Genomic DNA, 24,071 nt, shown 5'->3' on the forward strand with positions numbered 1-24,071 from the left:
ACTCTCTCACACACAATTTTATTGATTGTTTCAGAGACTGATCCCGGCCAGCCCCGGGGCAAATGCATAGCAAAAGAGGTTTATTTAATCAGATTTCCCGTGGAAATCTGATTTTGCTCATGGATCGGTTTTTGCTCATGGATCTTCTGCTGTCTGGTGAGATCGGGCAAAGACCTTGCTGAGAATCCTGCGTGCCACTAGCAGGCAGCTACAGCAGTGGGTCCCGGGGCTGTGGTTCAGCTGAGTGCAGCGCGGCAGCCGTGCTCGGCTTCAGCGAGGGAAGGAAGGAGTTAAGGAGCTCCGTGTTCCCCTGTGCCCGGGAGGCAGCCTTTGTGTCTAACATTGGCGGGGGCTCCGTTCGGGCTGGAGGCTTGTTTTAATTGGGGGAGGGGGCAGTGAAGAGGGGACGCTCCGACCTCTTCAGTCTGTCTCTTTCGTTCACTGATTCTGCGGAGGTGGGGATTTTCAATTCCACCCAGTCAGACGCAGGCAGGAGGATTTGGTAAGACTATCCCAGGAAAAGCCACTCCGAAGGAATTCTCCGAGGCGGCGGCGGCGGCGGCAGCCCCAGCATGAGGGTGAGGCGGGCGGGGAGGCGGCGGGGGGAAATGCGCGGGATGCTGCGGGAGCACATCGCCGTCCCACGCCGGGAACAGCCCGGCCCGGGCCGCGGGCACCTTCCGCGCCGCTGGAAACGCCCCGGACAGCGATTCGGTGCCGGTGGTGCACCTCTGTGTGCGGGTGTGAGCGTGTGAGAGAGAGGAAGGGAGAGACAACAAGAGACGGGCATAAGGCAGCTTGGGGGAACTGTTATTCCATAAAGTTTAACAATGTATGGATCTTGCCGGAGGCTCTCTATATAGGCTGCAGGGCGGGCAGCCCTGGCTTGCCCGTGCATATTGGGATTGATCCTTCGCTGGTGAAGCCAGGATCCTTCTCGCCTCGGAGAAGGAGCAGCGGGCGGCTTCCCCTGGGAACAGCCCAGAGAATCCCCCTTGCCGGCGTTGTTCCCTTCAGCGCCTTCCTGCCCTGCTCCGCTTCATCCGCTCCTGTTCACATCGCAGCTGCCTTACACTCAACAAGCACCGCCAGCGTTTTAGCTGGTCTTTGGAACAATTTCATTTCCACTAGTGCGGTCTCTTGCGAACCTCGGCATGGGAATTTTTCAGGCTTGATACTCCAGGCAAGTCAGGAATTTAGTCCCCTGCATCCGCGGCTGCTTCAGCAGCACTGCAGGAGCACACGCACAGCACGGGCGGGTGGCTCCCACATTAACAGAGCACCTCACACCCTCCAGGTACCCAGGCTGCTTGTGTGAAGGACAATCCTAAATTACCTTATCACAGAAAGTTATCAGGGATGCCAGCGTGTTACTCATACGAGGCAGGCTGTATGTTATATTCTGCAGCAAGATAAATACTGTAAAAATATGCACAAAGGAATGAAGAGCTGTCAGGAATCTATAAAAAAGTACCCTCAGTAGTTAGCCTATTAAAAACTGTCTAGTTTTTCTTATCGGGGAAAAAAAAAAGTTTCTTCCGGGAGAGGGAAGAGATGGTAATTGGAAATTTTGTTGCCAGCTTTGCAATGCTGGCAGCATGACTGCCATGCTGCCACAATGTTTATATGATATATACATCAAATTTTCACAAAAAGGGTCACAAAGTAAGGAGGAAACTAATATAACTACTAAAACATAGGGTTTGTGGGTTCTGTTCATATCTTTATCGCATATACTTGGAAAAGCCATTTAATACTGATACATATTTCCCATTTGTAAATTGAGGAACCGTAGTTATAGAAAACAATACAAGTATTAATCTTTGCCTGAAAATAATTACAGTCAAACATCTCTGTTATTTGTGGTAAGATTTCGAAACCTAAAGTGAACACACTTGCACCATGCTACTGCTAAGTGCTCTGAGATACCATCCTAACCAGCATTTAATTTAATTAAATAAAGAAGGACTTACTATTTAGTATGTTTAACTTTGAAATTAAGTCCATAGGAACTTGTAGTTGGCCATTTCCTGATCTCAAATACACCAGTAAAAGGATTGAAAGGTCTGTGAGGGACAGCACTCTGCATGCCAGACAGGAATAATCAGGTTAGCATTGCTGCTCTACAGATGTACTCACACACTTCCACAGACCACATACAACAGGAGCCTGCAGTACTAGTAAATATTTATACTCTGACTGCTCCAGAAGTACTATCAGTAAATTTTCTCCCTCCTTTTCTGGTAAATGTCTTGCTATAAACTCTGACTTAACAGCTCCACAGGGAATTAAATTAGGATTCATTTATTTAAAAGGATCCTCCCAAATACTTCAGGCGAGTCCCTGGAAATCAGAAAGTTATAAATACTTTATTTTCTACTCTTCCTTTGTCAACACTGCAGCACTTTGTCTTGTTTTGCAGACATAAGCCATGTTAAAAAAAAAAATCTCCATCTTAAATTAAACCAAGACTTCAGGAAAATGGACTTAAATGGCATCCTTAGATTCACTGGAGGTTTGGTATCTACAAACCCTGTGGCAGCAGTTACACACAGGCAGTCACACTTATTAAGGCAAGATTCTATGCTGCTTTCTTCCCTACCTGGAAATGTCATGAGTTGTTGCTTAGAATATTAAATAAATTATCTTTTATCCTTAAAGAGCTTCATTTTTTATTATTAACATCACCGTGCCTAAGTACTCAGCATGAGTTGCAATTATATTCAGGACCAAATGAGAAAGTTTGAAGGTATTTTCTTGGCCAGAGGTCTATCCTAGGACTATAAAATCTTCCTCCTGATAATTAGGGTATTTGGATCTGGTCCAGATTTTGATTTGAAATACATGCCTTTTCAGTTTTCATTTGAAATCCAGGTAATAAGTCAGACAAAAATAATATAAAGTATAATTGTTGCGGTACCTCAAAAAATACTCAGAAAATTGATGAATTTACTACCTTGACTTTTTAATGTAGTGCTTTTACCTTTAATTTCAAAGAAAAAATAAAAAGTTCTTATTTTAGCTAAAATACCATTCAGCAGTCTCCAAGTGAGGTCTACTTTTCCTGCAAGACTATATATTTAAACAGAATTTCATCCACCTTATTTTTTCCATCCTTGTACAAATTCTGTCTCAAGTTAACAGGGTTTTGTGGGGTCTTATTTGCATAAGCTATCACTTACTAAAAGGAATTTTTTGTGTTCATCTCTTGTCAGACAGGTAATGGGGGTAATCTAGATTTCAGAGTAGCACAGTGAGTATAAACAGGTGTTTATACGTGTGTGCTGCAGAGGTTGAACATTCAGATACCTTCCCTAAGTCAAAAACTGGATGTGACAGACTACCTGTTCTACTGATTATGTGGGTTTTTTCTTTTCTTTTTTTGCTTACGGTTTCTCTCCGCAGGTGAAAAAGTGAGAAGTATCTCACTGAAATACTGAAGAAAAAAGCATCTCGCTGAATTTGCTCACTGGGGACTTCAGGATGGAAGCCTTGTGTTTAAGAGTTTCCTTGCTGCTGCTGCTCCCAGGGTTTGTCCTCAGTGACAGCTCTGACAGAGACGTTTCCAATCAGAGCGACTCTGGAAATCCCCTTTCCACCTTCTCAGGGATGGAATCCAGCGTTCTCCTCACCACCATGCAGCCCCCGGTGTCCAACCAAACTGTCAAATGTTCCCAGCAGACTAAAATTGCTGAAACTTTCAAATACATTAACACCGTGGTATCCTGTGCTATTTTCATCATTGGGATGGTTGGGAATGCAACTTTGCTGAGGATCATTTACCAGAACAAGTGCATGAGAAACGGCCCGAACGCACTGATAGCCAGCCTGGCACTGGGAGACCTTATCTACATTGTCATTGACATCCCCATCATCGTGTACAAGGTAGGAGGACATCCATCCCAACTGCAGTTCCTTACAAGTTCCCTGGCTGTTCTCTGTGCTTCCTCTATTTAGTGCTCTTTTGTCAATGAATAGTGCAATTAAGGAAACAATACAACTCCTTTTTGTTCGGCAACAAACCCCTTGCTCTCAGGTCTCACCTCCATCAAGAAAAAGTGTATCTCCCATTAAAGGTGATATAGATCTTAGCTCCTAACCAAAGTGTGGCCTTGGGCATTCCACAGGAGCTCTTCATTTCTCATAGCTGCTACAGCTAGCAAAAGAATTTATGAGGGAAGGCTTTTTAGAAACTGTTCTCCTCCTTGATGAACTAGCATGCTATTTTTATATTATCCAATCCTTACTTCATATTTTTACAGAAAATACTCCCTGTGATATGTGGGCTTCATATTATGATTTTGAAGGCAGAGATTACATCAGTAAAGTTGAGCCTTAATGTTTTCATTTAATATTTATTAATAGCAGAGTCTCAAAATTATTCCATTTATATCACAGATCATTTCTGAAATATTAAATTTCATCTGGATTGGTCAAAGTGTAAAAAGGCTCCTCAGCAATTCTTTTATCTGGTATAAAGTTATCTTGTCCCAGTGTTTTGATTTTCGAATTTAATTAAACAAAGCCATAAAGCAGTGCTTTTTCTGATGCAATTTATGTTTACTAATAGAATTCAAGCCAGAACATGCTTGGATGAACAGAACTGAGCCCTTTTTTAATATATTTCATTGATATTAACTTATCTTAGAAAATCATCAAAGAATTTTGTAATCTGTCTCTTTGTGTACCGTAGACAGGTGCATAGCTGATAGGATATTTATCTTTTTCTTTCTTTTTTTTCTGTGTTTCTGTTTGTAAATAAAACACTAAGTCATATAATATATGTTATATTATTAAGAAAAAATGTTCACATTTTTAGCCCTTAAAGATTCTAATGACTTTTATTTACGTGTGTTTTAAATGAAACATTTTAATGCACGGTTTTATAATAACTGGTGCCCTGTGGTTTCAAACTGGATTTTTAGATGAAAGAAACAATGATTTTAAAACATGCATTTTGCATCTTTATAACACTGACATCATAACTGCATTATAACAGGTATTCATAGGACAACATCATAAAATTTGAATTAATTAATGGAAAAAATTCTTTCTATGTGCATATATTAAAATTTGTACAGAGGTACTGGGAGTCTGTTATTGTCCACCCCACCAGGAGGAAGAGGTGGACAACTTATTCTAAGTAGCCGGAGAATGCTTCAGATCACCAGCCCTTGTTCTTGTAGTTGACTTTAACCTACCAGACATCTGTTGGCAACTTAACACAACAGAACAGAGGCAGTCCAGGAAGTTCTTAGAGTGTGTGGAGGACAAGTTTTGTCACAGCTGGTGAGCAAGCCTACCAGGGGAGGGACTGTGTTACACCTGTTATTTGCAAAGAGAGATGGGCTGGTGGGAGATGTGGTTGGAGGCCATTTGGGGCACAGTGATCATGAAATTATAGAGTTCTTGATATTTGGTGAAATCGGGAAGAACATCACTAAGACTTTTGCATTGGACTCCTGGAGGGCAGATTTTGGCCTATTTAGGAGACTTAATCAGAGAGTTCCATGGGAAGCAGCCCTTAAAAACAAAGGAGTCCAGGAAAGGTGGGTGTGCTTCAAAACAGAGATCTTGAGGGCACAGGAACAGACTGTCCCTGTGTGCTGAAAGATGAATCGACACGGCAAATGTCCAGTCTGGATGGGCAATGAGGTTTTGAAGGAACTTAGAAATAAAAAGAGGATGTATCATCTCTGGAAGGAGAGTCAGGTCACACAGGAAGTATTTAGGTAGGTTGCTAGGACATGTAGGAAAAAAATTAAGGGAGGTCAAAGCTCAGTTCAAACTTAATTTGGTAACTTCTGTAAAGGATAATAAAAAAATATTTTAACAAATATATTAACAGCAAAAGGAAGGGTAAGACCAACCATTGTTCTCTACTGGATGCAAGGGGGAACTCAGTAACTGCAGATGAGGGGAAGGTGAAAGTGCTTAACACCTTCTTTGCCTCGGTCTTTAGTGGGAAGATGTCTTGTCCTCAGGACAACTGTCCTCCTGGGCCCAGAGAGTGCTGGTGAGCTGTGCTGCATCCAGCTGGGGCCAGGCACCAGTGGTGTCCCTCAGGGCTCTGTGCTGGGGCCAGCTCTGTTCAGTGTTTTCATTGATGACATGGATGAGGGGATTGAGTCCTTCATTAGTGAATTTGCAGAGGACACCAAGCTGGGGGCATGTGTTGATCTGTTGGAAGGGAGAAGGGCTCTGCAGAGAGACCTAGAACAATTGGATGGATGGGCAGAGTCCAATGGGTTGGAGTTTAATAAGTCCAGGTGCCAAGTCCTGCATTTTGGCCACACTAACCCCCTGCAGCGTTATAGACTGGGGACGGTGTGGCTGGACAGTGCCCAGGCAGAAAGGGACCTGGGGGTGCAGTGACAGCCGGCTGAACATGAGCCAGCAGTGTGCCCTGGTGGCCAAGGAGGCCAAAGGCTCCTGGCCTGTGTCAGGAATGGTGTGGCCAGCAGGAGCAGGGAGGTCACCCTTCCCCTGCACTTGGCACTGGTGAGGGCACACCTCGAGTGCTGTGTCCAGTTCTGGGCCCTCAGTTTGGGAAGGATGTTGAGACACTTGAGCAAATCCAGAGGAGGCAACGGGGCTGGTGAGGGGCTTGGAACACAAACCCAGTGAGGAATGACTGAGGGAGCTGGGGGTGTTTAGCCTGGAGAAAAGGAGACTCAGGGGTGACCTTTTCACTCTCTACACCTTCCTGAGAGGTGGCTGTAGTCAGGTGGGGTTTGGTTTCTTTCACCAGGCAGCAAATGACAGAACCAGAGGACACAGTCTCAAGCTGCATCCAGGGAAATACAGGTTGGATATGAGGAAGAAGTTTTTTTACAGAAAGGGTGATAAAGTTCAGGAATGACCTGCCCAGGGAGGTGATGGAGTCATCATCCCTGGATGTGTTTAAGAAAAGACTGGACGTGGCACTCAATGCCATGGTTTAGTTGGGGTGTGAGGGCATGGGTTGGACTCAATGATCTTGAAGGTCTCTTCCAACCTAGTCATTCTGTGTGATTCTGTGATATTATCTATGGTGAAATGCAGCACCCAGTTCTGATCTTCCAGTTGTATAAATTACAGCTAAGTCTTTTAACTTTAACTGGGTTTAATATAACATAAATTTGAAGCTAGGATGACTGTAAATAATTATGGATGTGATTTAATGGGAATTCTAGTTTACACTTTCCAATACTCCATCTGGGAAGTTAAATTGTCAATTTGTTGATAAGATATCTGTAGAGTATTTTGGATTAACAAGTTGATGAGAAAGATTTGAGATTCTCCTGTCTTCCACAACTGGGTGAATGCCTAATGGGACATTGGACTGAGGTTCTTAGCTGGACTCAGAACCTACACAAGGCCAGGCTGGATGAGGCTCTGAGCAATTTGGGCTAGTGGGGGGTGTTCCTTTCCATAGCTGGGGGGTTGGAACTGGATGATATGTAAATCCCTTCCAACCCAAACCATTCAGTGATTCTATGACTGCTCCTCCCATGATGTATTACAGTTTCCTCCCTGGTAAATTACCCTTATGTCTTTATGGAAAATTGCCAAGGCAGCATTCTCACTTTTCATGGTATATCTGATAGTACATTTTAAGGAAAAATGGTCTGAGTTCTTTCAGACCCAAGTTTGAGAAAGAACAAGAATTTTTATATCACAATTTTTTCTAAACTTTCAAGAGCTCTGCTTCTTTTTTGCTAAGAGGAATGGAAATCTGGAATTAATTATGCCTTTCAGAATTGCCTTTTGATGGCCTTTTGAAAATTCTTTAGAAGTTTAGTTGAAAGTAACAAACCATTTTTTTTATATTCTCTTTATTATTTTGCAATACATTTTTTTCGATTAATTTTCTGTCACTTCTCTGGAATTTCATAGGTGCATTTGTCTTCATCTATCTTATATGATGAGCTGAACTGATTTGATGAATGAAATTTCCTTAGCCTACGTGAGAAATTATCTTTGTGCTGCAGAGAAGTACTGGATAAATAAAGGCTATGAACAGAACTACAACCCCTTGACACCAAAGTCTGTCAATTTCCACATGTAAGAAGGCAGAATTAAAATAACCTTTAAAACTTAATTTAGCTTTTAGTTATTTTTCAGTTATTTAACTTTCACAATAAATTACTTATAAATTATCATATACAACAACCTTGTTGTCTGAGGTTTGCTGCAAGAATTGTGATAAAGGGAAGCATTTATGGTTTTATAAGGGGTCTCTGGTACATCTGATAAGAAATGCAATTATTATTATTATAGTCCATTTTTCATATGAACCATTCATTAATGTGGATGCTTACATTAGGAGTTGGGTTTAAAGCTTGTTAAATGCCATTAGGGATCCTAAAATTTGTGTCACCTTTCCTCTTGAGTGACAGTGTGAAGGGTGGCCACTGGAAATACCATGATAAGATAATTGAAGTGATAGTCATTTATGGAAAAAAAAAATCAAATGTTTTTATTTTTGTTTTAAAGTAATTTTTACCTCTCTGAATTTTATTTTAAAAGATTCTTTTAGTTTCAGAGTCAGCCTCATATTGAACCACATATTCATATCCTACATATAAGTGGTGTCAAACACTTCACACCTCTTAGGTCAGATCTTTATTTTTAGGACAAAGCATGTCTGAAATTAGAGTAAACAAGCATTCAGCTGCATATTAAAATAACAAGTACTAGTGTTTTAAGATGGCCACATTGTATAGAACAAAATGTATAATACCTGTAATTATAATTGAATATAGGAAATAGTTATAATCACTTTCCTGAAACATAATGTAGCCTTAACTATTTTGAAAGTACTTTCAAAATAAAAGCAAATAATGCTACTAGTACTCAAATCCATTTTACAAACCCTTAGAAAGAAGCAGCTATAAAATTGTAAGAATTGGCAATGTAAGATCCCAGAATAATTGAGTCCTTCATTCTATTATGCGTTTACACAATTAACAAATATATTATGCTGGGAAAAAAGCAATTATATAATTTATGTCATCTGAAGATGTGGTCACAGGTGTTTGATGTTTTTAACCTTTCTTTGTGGTATAGTAGGTTCAAAATCTCACTCCTTACTTTCTCCAATTACTGTAATTATATAGTGCATTCCTCTTATTGTTAAGTGGATTGTGATGTGGGTAATATTCACTGTCCTTTGAAGATATTCTGGATGTATTAAAGCCCCATTACACTTAATTACCAAAATATTTCCACTTGAAGTATCAGTATTAAAAATCAGTATTAAAAATCTTAATAAATTGAGTTTTTCAGGAAGGGTGACAGTTATAAATCCAACCTTAATAGACCAAACTAGGAGAATTTAATTTTCAATCACTTTTTTATACCACCAGGACCCAAATAGCCTCCTCTTTTCCTAAAACATACCCATCTCAGACATTTTAGATGTCAAAGCCTAAAGCCCCGTATCAATAAGAATTATTTCTCTGCAGGGAAAAGAAGAGCAGAAAATAGAAGTCTTCTATTTTACATGGTTGTAGAGTGTAAAATATACATATATATTATCTTTTTAATATTAATACATTTTCATATGTTAATATATTAATATATTTACTTCTTACATTGAAAAAAAGAGATGGGCTCAACAGCAAGCAAACATGTTCACCCATTTTGTCTTCAGTGAAGGAAGACTCAGCTAAAGCCTTTCTAGTCATGGACATTTTTTAATGTCAGAGTGTGTGCGTAGGTGTCAGAGCAATCCTTTCTGAATCAAAAATTATTTGGCATATCTGAATACCTTCACCAACAAGAATTAATAATTATACCCACATGGGGATGGTAATTAACAACATTAGCACTGACCTTACAGGTGATAGAACAAGCAGCATCTTTTGTGTCAAAGGAGCATAAAGCCTAACCCACAGTACATAAAAAATTAAAGGCACTTAGAAAATAAACTCTTCTTTAAAGGCAGAATTTTTCATATGTATAGTGTGCATTTCTCAATGAAATACTAACACAAGTAAGAAATTCTGGGCCTCAGAACAACTACATTCTGGTTTTCAATAAATTCTTATCAGGGATTCCAAGAAGCAATGAATGGGTAGCCCAGTGTGATGCCGAAATCTATAGAACCTGTGCAAGCAAGACCTATTATTTGGGTGTATGTCCCCATGTAGTGACCAAACACAGCAGAAACCCAGAGGTAGCACAGGAATGATCACCGAGTCCTGAACGCAGAAATATCCCAAAATGGAGCAGGGAACAGAAATCCATCAGCAGTCTGTTCTAGTTACAAACTGCAGCTTCCCAGCAGATTGTGTTTAATGCACGTGCCAGGGTAGCAGTCAAGGAAGAGATTTTATATTCTAGGTCTTAGTTCAAGATCCACTCAGCCTTTAACTCATGGCTGTTCCTCAGGGAGTGGGACATTTGTTCCCATTGATGCACAGCTCTTCCTTCATCTTCAATTCCTCATCTCATGCCTGCCTTTCTGCTCTGTGGATTTGAAAAAGTATACAATACTTGGAAACTATAGGTGTAAGAGAATATTTTAGTGTGTTTTCTGTCTTTATTTCTCAACCAGCTGAACTCTACAGATAACAAGGAATTGTTTTGATTGTGCATATACAGGGCTGATGGGTTCTGCAGTAACTTCTTAGAAATTCTGTCACTCTTTTTAGCAACACACAAAGGAAAACACAGCTGAAAGAATAACAAAAGAAATATTATGCCCAGGGATTGAAAAAATTCCTTTCAACAAATCACCATGCACATACACACACCTTGCAGCTCATTTCCCTGAAGAAGAGCAGCTCAGCTTGAAAAACAGTTTACCTAACAGGATGGGAAGATAGCCAACATCATGGAAAGCAATCCTGCTTTGTAAACACCAAAAATACCACAAGGGAGATGCCTAGAGTTGTTGGGAATGCTTTGCTACTAAGTAGATTTTTGTAGAAATATAAGCATTTTAACAAGAACCTAAAACTTAGGATTACTTTTTCTTCCAGTTAGTTGAGACAGAATGTTCAGCTACAAAACCAGGGTATTTGTTTTCTTACTTTTCAGGATCTCTTGAAGCATAATATATTTTCCCTTGTGTAAAAACTATACGTTCCCTTCCATAGCTGCCTAAGCAGGAGAAAAACACTGTAGGCATTCAATGAATGGCATGAGACTCTTTGCTACCTTCACCTTTACTCAGCTGGGCTAAGATAAGCAAAATAGCAGAAAAAGTTCTGGCAGGGCGATTCAGAGTAAAAAATGTCTTTGATGGTTCTCATGCATCCTCACATAACCTTTCTTCCTTACAGGAAGAAAGCCAGTCAGTCTTTTATCCACCCAGAGTAGAAAAAAACACAGTTCTTGGTTGTAGCAAAATCAGGAATATATTTCCTGCAAAGAAGAGTTGAAGAGATACAGTGTGTTTTCTCTACCATCCAGGGTTGTGCATCTAAGTATAAGGAAATAAATTATCGCAAAACTGGCAGAAGCTTGAGCAATCATCTCACCATGTACTCAGTACTTGTCTTATGCCCTGCATTATAAAGGCTACCCTTGTTCTTTGTTTTTCTCTACTCTTTGTTTTCCTCTCATCACTGTCATTTCAAAATCTGAGGTTTTTCACTTCAGCAGTGGGAAGGAATACTTAGAGACAGGCTGTGTCCCTCTCCACCCTGACAGCTCTCCCTCTTTCCTGCAAAGTGGTGGAGCACAGCTGACTTGTGAAGCAAAAAAAGGATGAGCTTTGTCCAGCAAATTCTCTCCTGTATATATGGGTTTTAGGAAGAAGGGGAAGGCTTGAGAACATGCAATGAATTCTTAGCCTATGACATTTCATGAGGACAGAAGGGTCCTGTTTCAGTCACCGCAACCAAAATACCACTGCTGAGGAGTCAATTCATCCTTATTCCTAACTAAGCAGTCTTACAGATCAGAGATAGGTGAGACACTTCAGTCAGAATCATCATCTTTTGTCACTTAATGCAGTCAGCTCAATGGTATAGAACTCAGACACTTCTGTGCTGAGTCAGATATCACCTGGATTCCACCCAAAACACCAGATACCTTGTCTGTCCCATGCCTTGAATCAGACAATGGCATATATAATTGTAGAACACAATTTAAGACAGAGCTTTATCCAGACAGCTCAATATCTCCTAGAGGAAACTAGCCTTAAAAAAAATAAAAAGGAAAAAAAAGAAGCCAGCAACACCAAATGTGCTGATGTAACAAAACCAAAAGAATTTCCCTTATCTTTTATTCCGGGCTATGTGGCAAGGAAAGAAAATCACCAGAGACTACACTGCTTTTGTAACTGCTTCTCCCAAGTTAGGAGATGTTGGTAACTTACACAACTGGATTGTACCTCTACAAATGAAATCTGCTGGCTTGGTCCCTTTCTCCATTACTGTACAAGTGTAACTTAAGCTGTGGAATAAAGAAGATATTTCTATTTTTCCTGAAGATAGAATAGAACCTGTTATAATATTGGCTTTTTGCAAATATTAAAATGGATTTTATATTTGTGGTGTTAAAGTAACTTTGTTATAAAGATATAGTTTGTATTTCTGCTGTTACTTAAACTTAGACATAGTAGTGAAATATCGATGCTTGTGTTAAAATGCGTGCTTGGATGGGATAACATCCAGGGAACATAGGATGAGGACACCTGCTACAGATATCCCAACTATCAGCACTCACTGTCTGAAGACAGCATGGACCAAGGCACAAACTGGAAGTGATAAAAGAGAAGGAGCCAAAACCACAGCCAAGAAACACGCACGCTCTAAAAAGTCAGACCCAAGGAGGGGCCGTGTAAAATAGTTCCTGGAAAATGTAAACTAGTTCATGGATATGCATAGGAGTCTATGAATATGCAACAGGCTGATGTAAGGAAAAGCACTTTAAGGGGTATCCTCAAAGATAACAGAGTGGTCTTGGCTCAGTGCCAAGATGCACCCAGCCGTAATAACCTTAATAACCTTTGCTCTATGGTCCTTGTCTCCTATTGTCCTTTATTAAACTTCTTACATTTTCACAGGAGAGTGAATGTGTATTTCACAAAGCTGACTTCCATGGTTGTGCCAGAGTTGTTCCAGCAGTATCATGGAACATTTAAATGCCATGAAACTCAGGAGAGTTTCCTAGATGGCAGCAGCACGAGGGGCAAGCCCCGCTTGTAAGGAACACAGTTCCATTTCTGGGGAGAACATCTTGTGTGTCAGCACAACAATGGTCCCATGCGGATATAGGAAGAGCAGTCTCTAGAACACTAGGATTAAATCAGAGCAGGAAAGGGCAGGAATGGAGCCTTTGCTGCCATCCTCAATGCCACATGGCAGAAAGAGGGGACCTCCTGACATGCACTTGTTGAGCTGAACAAGTTTTAATAGAGCAGCTCAGAGCCAGTTCTGATCCAGCACCCAACCAAGCCCATCTGTTTTGGGCTGAGCTCCAGGGCCATCATCTTTCTGCAAACACACAGAAACAGCCTGGCATGAGATAAACAGTGCGGCTGCACATGAGCATGATCTGGGCAACACTCATGTGGTGGGGTTACAACATCCTCTCTTTCAGGCTATATATAAATTTCCTGGGATGCACAGTGGGACTTGATGTTTTGTACATCAGCTACCATACTGAGGGGGGGTTAGAAAATAGCAACAGCAGAATAAAATCAACGGAGTGACATTTAAAAATCACTGCAAAGGAATGTTCTCAGTGCTGATGTCTTGTTTGTCTTCAGCTGCAGCTCAGGGCAGAGAGGCCATATAAAGCAGCAGAGAAGGGAGGATGCTCAAGGAAGCTGTGGCTGTCTGGTCACTTCACTGAGTTTTTAAAGAGCAGCCTTGATTTCTGATTCCAGTGCAAAAATACATGTTGAACACACTCTTTTCTCAGGAATTGCACCACAGTATGAAATACTCCTAAGTAGCAAACTGCACAAGGGAAAATTGTGTTTCCTTTGTCACATGTCTTATTTTGAAACCTCAGAGATTTTGTAAGTCGGTTTGCAAAACCACAATCCACTTCCACAACTCATAGAGAAGTGGGACACAAGTAGGAGCAATCAGTCTGATTTCTTCTATCCTAGAGCCTTGAGAGAAAAATGTAATTTTCTAGAATTTTATAATCATTTTGTTCAGATATTAGAATATGCAAGAGCACTCAAAGAGCAAAGCCAGTAGTTCCAGTTCTTGAATTGCAGCTAAGTAAATCAGGATTAACTAAATTAAATTCTTGGGTTCATTTTTTTAATACAAAATAAATGTATTATTTCCTTCTGAAATTTCCATACCATGCCAGGGCAGAACAAAGAGAAATGGACTTGTTTTGATGCAGAAATTAGTAAAACTAAAGACAGGACCAGATCTGCTGACTAAAAATATCTGCACAAGAAAAAAATTGGCACCTGATCCAAGGGGAAGTAATGAATGCACAGCTGATGCCGAGTGATAATGGAGTACACCCCAGAAAAGATTGCAAAGTCCCAGGGATTTTGATTAAAGTCCACTTGAAAAGAATGTCTGATGATTTGGTACTGAGATTACTTCAATTAGTGCAAAGTGTAAGAAACAAAAGGAATAAAATACTTTTAATCTCAAAAAAGGAGAGCTTCCTGGGGTGTGGGTAGAAGTGTACATGCTGGAAGCATGATAAAGCTTCCCCATGAGGAGTAATGAGTTAGTGAACCTTTTTCAAGTACAACACTTTTCTTTTTGAAGCTAATATTTGCCTTGTAGTAGCAGTTTCACAGTGACTACAAAGTGCTTGTTCGTTTCTACTGCTGGTGTAGCTACAGCCACAGTCAGGGCACTGAAATGAATAGGTGGTTTTCAGCTGCCTCTTAAAGTGTGACCTATAATGATAAATGGGTTTTGGGGCTCTGGTTGGCACAGGGGATTGACAGAAGTGTGCTAGAGCTGCTTTTCCATGGCAGTGCCATTTATAATTTAGTCTTCCCAGCCTGAGAGCTACTCTGATTTTACCCAAACCAGCCAAGAGTTTGGAGGTGAAATTCCACATGACTACAACATGGTTGAATTGCTATGGGTCCTGATTATCCCTTCTTTTTTCAACTTTTTTTGTGATAAAATCTAAAATCTCATGTGAGAGCTCTTGGCAAAATGCAGAATATGGTCTGCATACATTTGTTCCAATATTGAAAACCTATCTGGAAAACAATTCTGCTGGAGCTTTAAATGCATTTCATTCAGTCTACAAATACAGAAGGAATCAGAGGAACTAACCAAGAGCTTGCAGATATAAACCTATCACTTTTGTTACTGAAGGTATTGACTACTGTTAAATCACCAATCCTAGCAACACAATTCCTAACCTTTTATGAAAAGGGGGATTTCCTTTCATCAACTATGGCTATCCTAAACTGGGATACCATACCAAAGGTGCTTGTACACATAAATTTGATCCACAGTTTCCACCCATCTGGCTGAAAGCTGTGAGTTGCTAAAATCTGTCCTGAAATACAAGTAATCAAATTACATTAATACAGTCCTAGAGAGACATAGGATATGCGGAGTGCATAGCTGCTTCCAGCATTTTTGAGGTATCATTTGGAGGACAAAATCACAAGTAACTCAGCATTGTGATGAATGACTATAAAACAGAGGGGGTGCAAAAAATCCACAGTGGGATTATGAGGAGAAGATTAATTCCTATTTAGGTAGAATTTTGTGATAAACATCCATATGCTACAGCTAAGTTCTCTGAAAAACTCGTGCTGTGAAAAAATAGAAAGGTAACACCTACCTAAACTGAGATAAAGACAGATGTGCATTTGAACTTCTCACAGCTAACATTTGTATTGCTAAAGGCAGTGATTATTAACATACTTCAATTTAACACTAATTTAAATAGAAATAAAATGTTTACTTTGAATACTACAGTCCTGAGTTAAAATCAGAATTTGTTTTTTCTAATTCTACAGCTAGAATACACCCACTTTTACCAGATAAGTGTGTTCCAGGACCTAAACTTCTAATGAAAAATATTTCTAGTGTTTGTGATTGCAAAGCTGACTCTCAAAACATGAACATCCAACCACTAAGAGAGCCTCAGCAGCAGAGGCTTAGAGAAGAAGATGAACAAAATGGCGGTGCAAGAGTGAGAAGGTTTAGTGACTTCTTTTTTCGATAAAACTATTCATGAGGGTTGAAATATCCCTTACTTGAGTCAAAACAGATAAATTAGGGCTTATCTTTATATTAAATTATTGTAGTTTGTATGGACTCAATAATTTTTCATTTATTACACTTACTTACATTGAATGCAATTTCCATTTTACTGTCAGCACAAGAAAAGGGTGATCATTTGTGACTCTGCAGTCACAGATTTGATTATCCTGAATAATTTTGTGTCCTGTATTTTATGTGTATACTTGCTATCAAAGCCCAGTTCCAAGACATGTTCAAAGCTTTTACAGTTATAGCTAGAAATACTTATATTCTAATTCTTCACAACTGTGCACATGAATCACTGTACTAATATTTATTATGCAAATGTCTCTTTGGAAATATTGCTCTAACCTTCAGTCACTCACATCTTTCCAATGGATGTGTTGCCTTGAAGCACAGCCCACATGTTTGCACGGTTGTCCTTTAAAATGTAATATGGAACAAATTATGCATGCACAGTGTTTTCTTCACACTTCTCAGAGTCTGGCACTGAATATTTCTATGAATTACACAATGGTGCATTTATGATGACAAGAATCTACTTGCGTGCAGCATCAGGACTTGGCTCTGAGGTGTTTCATTATGGACCCTGAGTTATGTTTTGACTGCCTGGTTCTGGGACATGACAGTCCATTTATGATAACCATTTATGACATGCTTGAGTTAGATTTTCACTATTCAGTACTGCTGGCAGGTTCATAATAATAATAAAAAAATGTTAACAATTAAATTTACTATTGCAACAGCACAAGGTCAACATTTAATGTATACTTTCAACTTCTGTGCTTTCACAGTAGCAGTTAGTTCCCAGATCCACTCAGTACTAAGGATATACTTGAGGTATGGAGAATTCAAGGTCAAATTTGCTATGTCTTAGACAAGAAATAACTAAAATTGTTACATACTTGCTAAGTTACTGTTTAAGTATTCTGATTATTTTGTATCTTCTCTTTAGCTCCTCGCTCAGAAGTGGCCTTTCGGAAATACAGAATTTGGACAGTTTCTTTGCAAATTCCTTCCCTTTATCCAGAAGGCATCAGTGGGAATCACAGTCCTTAACCTGTGTGCCCTTAGTGTGGACAGGTACAGTATGTTTTACTGTTTTGCCACCGTTCTTGCACATGTAGATTTCCTAAATCTGAGAGCACTAAACATGGTCTTAGCAGGCAGATTACAATTCAGATATAACTTAGATTCTGGTCTTTTATATTCTGGCTAACGCCAAGCACCATATTTGTGGCTCAAATTATGAGTCCTTGGGTTAATGAACTTTACATGTTTTTTAAAGGTATTTAAAAGCTCTGGTAAAGTGTTATTTCAACTTCTTTTATAAGACAAAAGTGTACTGGGGTTTGACTCAGTATTCAGATTTCTTTCTTTCATATGAATTCATGGGGGTTTTTTGTATTTGAAACAGATAGTAATCTTTAGGCTTAAAAATTAGTTTTTCAACTCACTGCCTATGGACAATAAACAGGGTTTATTCTGATAACTTTCAAAACGAACAGAGCTCTATTGAAAAATCCATTGGAAATTTGCTTTGATAGTTCGACTTAGGTAGTTTTAAAATTAATGCCTCTGTATTTTTACTTAATACATAAAATACAATAGCAGATGAACACTTGACTTCTGTACAAGTTGATTTTATGTTTTGAGTTACTTGATTGTGTTCTACTCCAAAATATCAGTATCTCTAAATACAGAAAATACTGTTAAATAAAATGCAGTATGTGTATTAGTACAGGGATACAAAGAAGCTTTAAAATGAATCTTTGTTTGGCTTTATAGAAAAAGTTAATGTATAAGGTTTGCAGTGAATAAATCACTTGGTGGTATCCATACCTAAAATAAGTCATAGATCAAGTACATGAAACAGACAGTTTATTAGATACATTCAGACAACTGCAGTTTCAATAGACGAAGTTCCACTGTTATATAAATTTTTATAAATTGAAACTAATTCAGCTGAAGCTACCTTTTTGTAGATGCATACATATTTTTACAAGGACTGATTTGCTAATCCTCACAGCAACCAAATGCTGTTTCCATTTGAGTATAAAATCTGGTATGGGATCAGACTCAGACTATTTAATTTCCTCCCTTAGCTTAGACACTTTGCCAAGGACATATTGTTTATCATCTGTTGCTACTCTTGTAAGTGGTTGAAGAGGATGTGTGTTAGGAAACAGATGTATAGAGCCAGATTCTGATATTGGCTAGCAAGAAGTGAATCTAGCTTCAATCACCATGAAAGCTCAGAGCACCTTCAATAAGTTAGGTTGGACACTGGAAGCTGGACACATTAACACAAAATTCCACATCAGCGAATGGCTGCTTTTTAGAATGGAAAATGAGTAAATATTAAATATTATATTTATAATAATATAAATATAAAAATATTGTGCTGTCACAGCTGGACTGTTTCTGGTCTATGGGCAAGTTAATTCTTGCAAAAGCTCCTGAAAGTTATCTGTATAATTATTTTGGGTCCCTATACACTGCACATAAAGACAGAGTCAATCGGTAGAGTGAATCCAGAGCTCCATATTTATAGTCGTTGTTGACTCTCTATCCCTGTTGAAGACTACAGCCTTAAGTTAGAACAGGATTTTTTTTTTTTTTTTCCTACCAGGAAAATCCCTGTGCTAACTACATCCTATTGTGAAATGCCCCTCATTACCACTGCCCTGGAGTGACTTGCCCTGGCAGTGTATTAAGGTTTAACTGTGCATGCCCAAGGGGAACAATGGCCACTCACATGTGGAGAGGGTTTTAAGAGGCTGACAGAAAGGCAGCCATTCACCCTTCTGAGGAAGCTCACTTCGAAGTTGCCTCAGATGCCCCTCAGGCATTTTTAAACTCTAGGTCACAATGGTGATGACAGTGCGGCTCTTTTTCTAAACAGTGCCTGAGTGTGACTAAGAGGAAGGATATTACCCTGCCTGAGTTTTTACTCTTCCTTATGGTCTTGGGCATAATGATTTTGATGAAGAAATGGGTTGAAGAAGAAAAGTGAAGATATGGCTCTCATTTAATGTGTATACACTCTCTTCTTGACCCCTCTGCATAGCACATTGCAAAGGACAGTAATCCTAAAGTAGATATTTTTATCTGGACCAACTCACAGTAAGTGCATGAGAAAAGTCGAGATTTTGCCACTAAAATAAAACTCTAAGAGCTTTATTATATTAAGATATTTGCATAAAATGAATAACAGCTATGGTTGCTAATAATGAAGCAGAAGAGTTCAGTATCAGCAACTGTCAGCAGTAGGGACATTTAGGAACTGTTCTGGCACTCATCTTGACAGGGACTACTTCATGCTCGATCTTGTTCCTTATGTTTCCTGCATTGCTTTTCACTCTTACAAAGGGCTGATGATACTCCCAGAACAGACACTTGTTATATAACGGGGCCATTTGAACATCTAGTTTTCTAATCAACACCTAATTTCTAATCTAAGTTAAAAGGAATAGGGGAACAAAAGCACCCACTGGTGTTCTCAGATCCAGACAAGATGCCCTTCTGAAAGAAATGCTTTAAGCATATTATAACTGGATAGGAATGAAAAATATTTAAATGTGTGTATGTATACAAGTTGACAGCACATGCATGAGCAGTTGAAAATGAAAAAGGGAGAGAGAAGAGGAGCCATAGCATTAAGCAGAGCACAGGAAGTGACCTGGGAAAAAAAGTGAACATTTTAGACAGGATTGGAGACAAGAGGGAAATAAACAGAACAAAAGGAAAGTTAGACAAATCTCACACAGATTTTAGAGTAAGGAATTAAATGCAATCAATGCATTATGCATATATTTTATGTGAGGTCCCTGGTGGATATCCTATGTTTTCCAAGTATGAGGGAAATAAACCCTGCAGTACTTTCTCATTCTTGACTGTGGGAGGTTTGTGGCTAGACAAAGATCCTCTATATTCCATAACCCACAGAACACCCACCTGAAAAATTATTACTACTAAAATTAATATTACTACTATTTGCTTTTTTATGCTCAAATTATTTCTACACACATTTTCTGTAGAAAAGATGCTCTGAGAGCCTGTCTGTAGTACATCTGTGTCTGTGCTGTGCATGACTCTGCTGCAGATATCATGGCAAAGCTTTCCAGTCTGTTTTCCACAGGGGTGATGGCAGGCCCTGACACCTTCCAGTGATCTTGTAGCAATGTAACAATGACTGCTGAAGTTTTTGTGAGGGGCCTAAGCCTGGATTTGTATTCAGGCATTGTCACTTCCCTAAGACTGAGGCTACAGGGGATGAATTCCCAAGGCTAACATCTTGTTAATAAGCACACTCCCAAACTAAAAAGAGGGTGTGATACAAGAAATCAGAAGAAATTATTTGTGTGTGAATCCAGTGTTACTGTATTGGTTGAAGGAGGACTGAGAAAGCCTTTCAATAATCAAATTTTCCTGATCTCTGTAGCCCTCAAAAAATGTTTTCTCCCCATTGGAAGCTCTTAATTCCTTCTGTCTTCGTTGGACTTGATGATCTCAAAATGTCTTTTCCAACCTAGTTCATTCTGTGATTCTGTGATCTCAAAAATTCCAAATCCAGTATTTCCCTTCTTAATCTGATATTTTTTTAAGCAGATGAACAACCTTTCTTGACTTCTTTTATCCTCAACTAAAGAAGACTATTTCATCAGTGGATGCTATGATATATCCATGCAGTATTGTCATTCCAAATGGGAAGGTGCTATTATTTTAAGGAAGCAAAATAAGCAGTTCAAAAGCTGTTACATCATTAATGACAGAGAGCTCACCAGAATTAATTTCAGATTATTACAAGATCAAAAATAATACTGGTTCTTTCCACTGATTCTGTCTTTGCTAAATTATTGGAAATGCTAAGCAAGTAGTTTACCACAGTAATTGTAGGACAATAGTTAAATCTTCTACTGAAAATTTAGTTTATGGACTGGATTGAAATTTGCATTCTATGCCTATCAATCTTCTCTGAATAATTTTACAACCTTCCGACCAGAGTTGACAGAGAGATTGAGGTCTCAAGGCTAATAAATTTCTACAAGCTCATTGAAAACTGAGAGACAACTAAAGGAGAAAAATCCCCTCAGTTCATTGAACAGTGTAAACAGCACAAATGCATTTACACTTCATCAAAAGTATTTTCCCAGTCTTTCATTGCCTGGAAGCTGACACTTTCACTTTGGATAGCGCTGCTGCTATACAGCTGAGGTAGCTAAAGGAGATGGATGCTTTGTATCTGTTAGAATGGCTGTGTGCCTGGAAGCTTTTTTTCCTCTGTTATGGCAGTTGTTTAGTGAAAGATAAAGTATGTCCTCACAAACCTTGCCTACTTTAATTAGAAATCATTAGTGCAGTCCACCCAGCAGAATTCCATGCAATCCCACACCCAAGCAGAACAGGAGCAGCCGGCTCTCTGCTCTCCACCCCTCGATGTGGCCTGTTATGTCCTAGGTAAGTTGATAGCTGGCAGAGGCCCTGGAATAGGCAGAAAAACTAAGTAATACAAGTCTCAGATGTCAGCTTTAGGAATTTACTTGCCATATGACACTGAGCCATGATCTTTGAAGAAGGAAACCGCGGTCTGAAAACCAACACCTGTCTCTTTCAGGTACAGAGCAGTTGCGTCCTGGAGCCGTGTTCAGGGGATTGGAATCCCAATGATCACTGCTATTGAAATTTTCTCCATTTGGCTTCTGTCCTTCATACTGGCCATCCCAGAAGCAATTGGCTTTGCCGTGGTACCTTTCAAATACAAGGATGCAAGTTATGTTACCTGCATGCTCAAACCTACAAATGACTTCATGTTGGTAAGTAACATCCTGTCTTCTCTTTTTTGGAACTCACAGTACATGGGTTAGACAATTAAGATATACTGGATGATAATAGAGTTTATTCATGCATTAAACTGCAAAATGTATTCTAATGTGTATTGGTGCAAAGAGGATCCCACGTTCACAGTGACTTGTCTCTGCTTTCAGCCAGAGAGATTAAATGGGGCTTTACTGCATTTTCATTTCTTTGCCACTCAGAATTCTTACTACAGACATTTGCAATCCACACCTGCTAAGTACAATCAAGAGATGTTATATCAGGATAGACAGAGCCTTGAAAAGTTTTGAGTTTCAAGGTACAACACCTTGGAGCTTGTAAATGTCAGAACACATGTTTTACCATGATTAGTCACCCTTTTATATGCAGTAGTCAGCTCTCTTGGCACACAAAGAAAAGGGTGGGGCCATGCTACATGCAATAAAGTAAAATAAAAGATAATCCTTTGGTTTACAAGAAATCATTGCTACAAAGCTGACAGACCCACACCTCCAGCTAGGTGCTTTGCAGTGTTAGCTGCCATTAGATACAGCAGCTCAGGAGCAGGAGGAGTGCCTGAGACATACCAAGCTGCCTTGGCATGTTTCCTACCCCTCAACCTCTGTGCTCCTGGAGATTAACAGCTGTCAATACCCACATCAACTTCTGCAAAGCAACTCAGGTGAGAAGTCACTACAGAATCAATAGATTATTGCATAGGGACATAGTGGTTTTCCACCTGGCCTTACAATGAGAAAATATCTTAATTTTTTTAATTTCTGAATACAGTGAAAGGCCAGGTATCATTCATCCAGTAATGAAAAAGAAAGAGTAATATTCTGATCTGTTGCAGAGAAGGCAGATAGCATCAGGTCTTAAGTCTTGAGAAAAACTCAGTATTTTTATCTGGACTAGAATTTTTCATAATAGAGTATAAGTTTCTCTTTTTTGAATGTCTGGTGCATCTCTTTTTATTGGATCAGAACATAACTTGGCCTAGAGAATTGGCACGGATAAGGTAAAGTGGAGCTAGGAATTTTAGAAAATAAAAAGTGTGGATGATTATTTTTTCAGAGGAACACTCCCAACTCTGGTAGTCTTACACAGACTATAGGGATGGCCAAAAGAGCATGAGATAATTGAAAGAGAAGACAAAAGGAATTCCCTAATGGAAATAATTAATGCAGGTAAAGATGGAGTGGAATTTCCCAGAGTTTATTACATTTTTATTTCTTGAAGCCACAGCTTATCTGACTGTCTATACTATAGTTATAAGACTGTGATTTATGAATTATACACTGCAGCAAAATTTCTCTTCTCTTATGGCTGTTTTTCTTTTCAAATGTGCCTGGACAACCTTCACTTCCTTTTTCCCTAAGAAAAAAAATAGTTTTCCCTTTTCTCAAAAACATTATTGTTCAGGTTTTTCATAGGCATGCTAACTTCAATGATTACTGTTCTGTTCTTAATGTTCTAAGTAGAGTAGCTTGGTTTGTTTTCCTAGCTGGAAGTGGTGTCTCTTACTTGCTCAGGATAATTCAGAAGTACTGATCTCCCCACAGCAGTTTGATTTTTAAGAAAACAAACCAAAAGTCATGTCCAAGCTGAGAGTAAATGTTGGATGTGTCAGTCAAAATGGAGAGCTTTGTGTTTCAATGTATTGCAAGCAAGTACAAACATGAGATCAAAGTGGAAATACCATTTTAACCTTAACTATAGTATTTACTACCACAAACACCACAATAAACAATTACTAAACTTCAGGAAGGATTTATTATTAACTTTTGTTTTTAATAGGAGCTTTATGCATGTTTAAAGCTATCTTTGAAAGATTTAAAAAATTCATGCTAGACCATGATTCCCAAGAGGCTGAGCGCACTAGGAAACTTGTTTAAAATGCACATTTCCTGTAGAAAACCATTTCCATGTGGGCTTTCAAGACAAACAAAAGAATGTCTACTTCTCTTCAATCAACCCATTTTTGTGCATTGATGTAAGCTTTGTGAAACTCAGATTACTCAATTAATCATTTACAGACATTTTAGAGTAGGTTTTATAACTCCACAAGGCCAACTCCTCATCCAGAAGTGATGTAGT

At 39.2% G+C, this 24,071-nt stretch overlaps 1 protein-coding gene across 1 annotated transcript in view; it reads left to right on the forward strand.

Moving 5' to 3' along the window:
• Nucleotides 1-367: 367 nt before the first annotated feature.
• Nucleotides 368-24,071, forward strand: part of EDNRA (endothelin receptor type A) — a 31,258-nt gene continuing 7,554 nt past the window's right edge. Inside the window, exons 1-4 of the mRNA XM_021536588.2 lie at nt 368-578; nt 3,406-3,885; nt 17,113-17,240; nt 21,775-21,973. Coding sequence (XP_021392263.1) covers nt 3,484-3,885; nt 17,113-17,240; nt 21,775-21,973 — 729 coding nt within the window. The 5' untranslated portion in view covers nt 368-578; nt 3,406-3,483. The remainder of the gene's footprint in view (nt 579-3,405; nt 3,886-17,112; nt 17,241-21,774; nt 21,974-24,071) is intronic.

The sequence above is a fragment of the Lonchura striata genome, chromosome 4 (assembly GCF_046129695.1).
Source record: "Lonchura striata isolate bLonStr1 chromosome 4, bLonStr1.mat, whole genome shotgun sequence".
Lineage (NCBI taxonomy): Eukaryota > Metazoa > Chordata > Aves > Passeriformes > Estrildidae > Lonchura > Lonchura striata.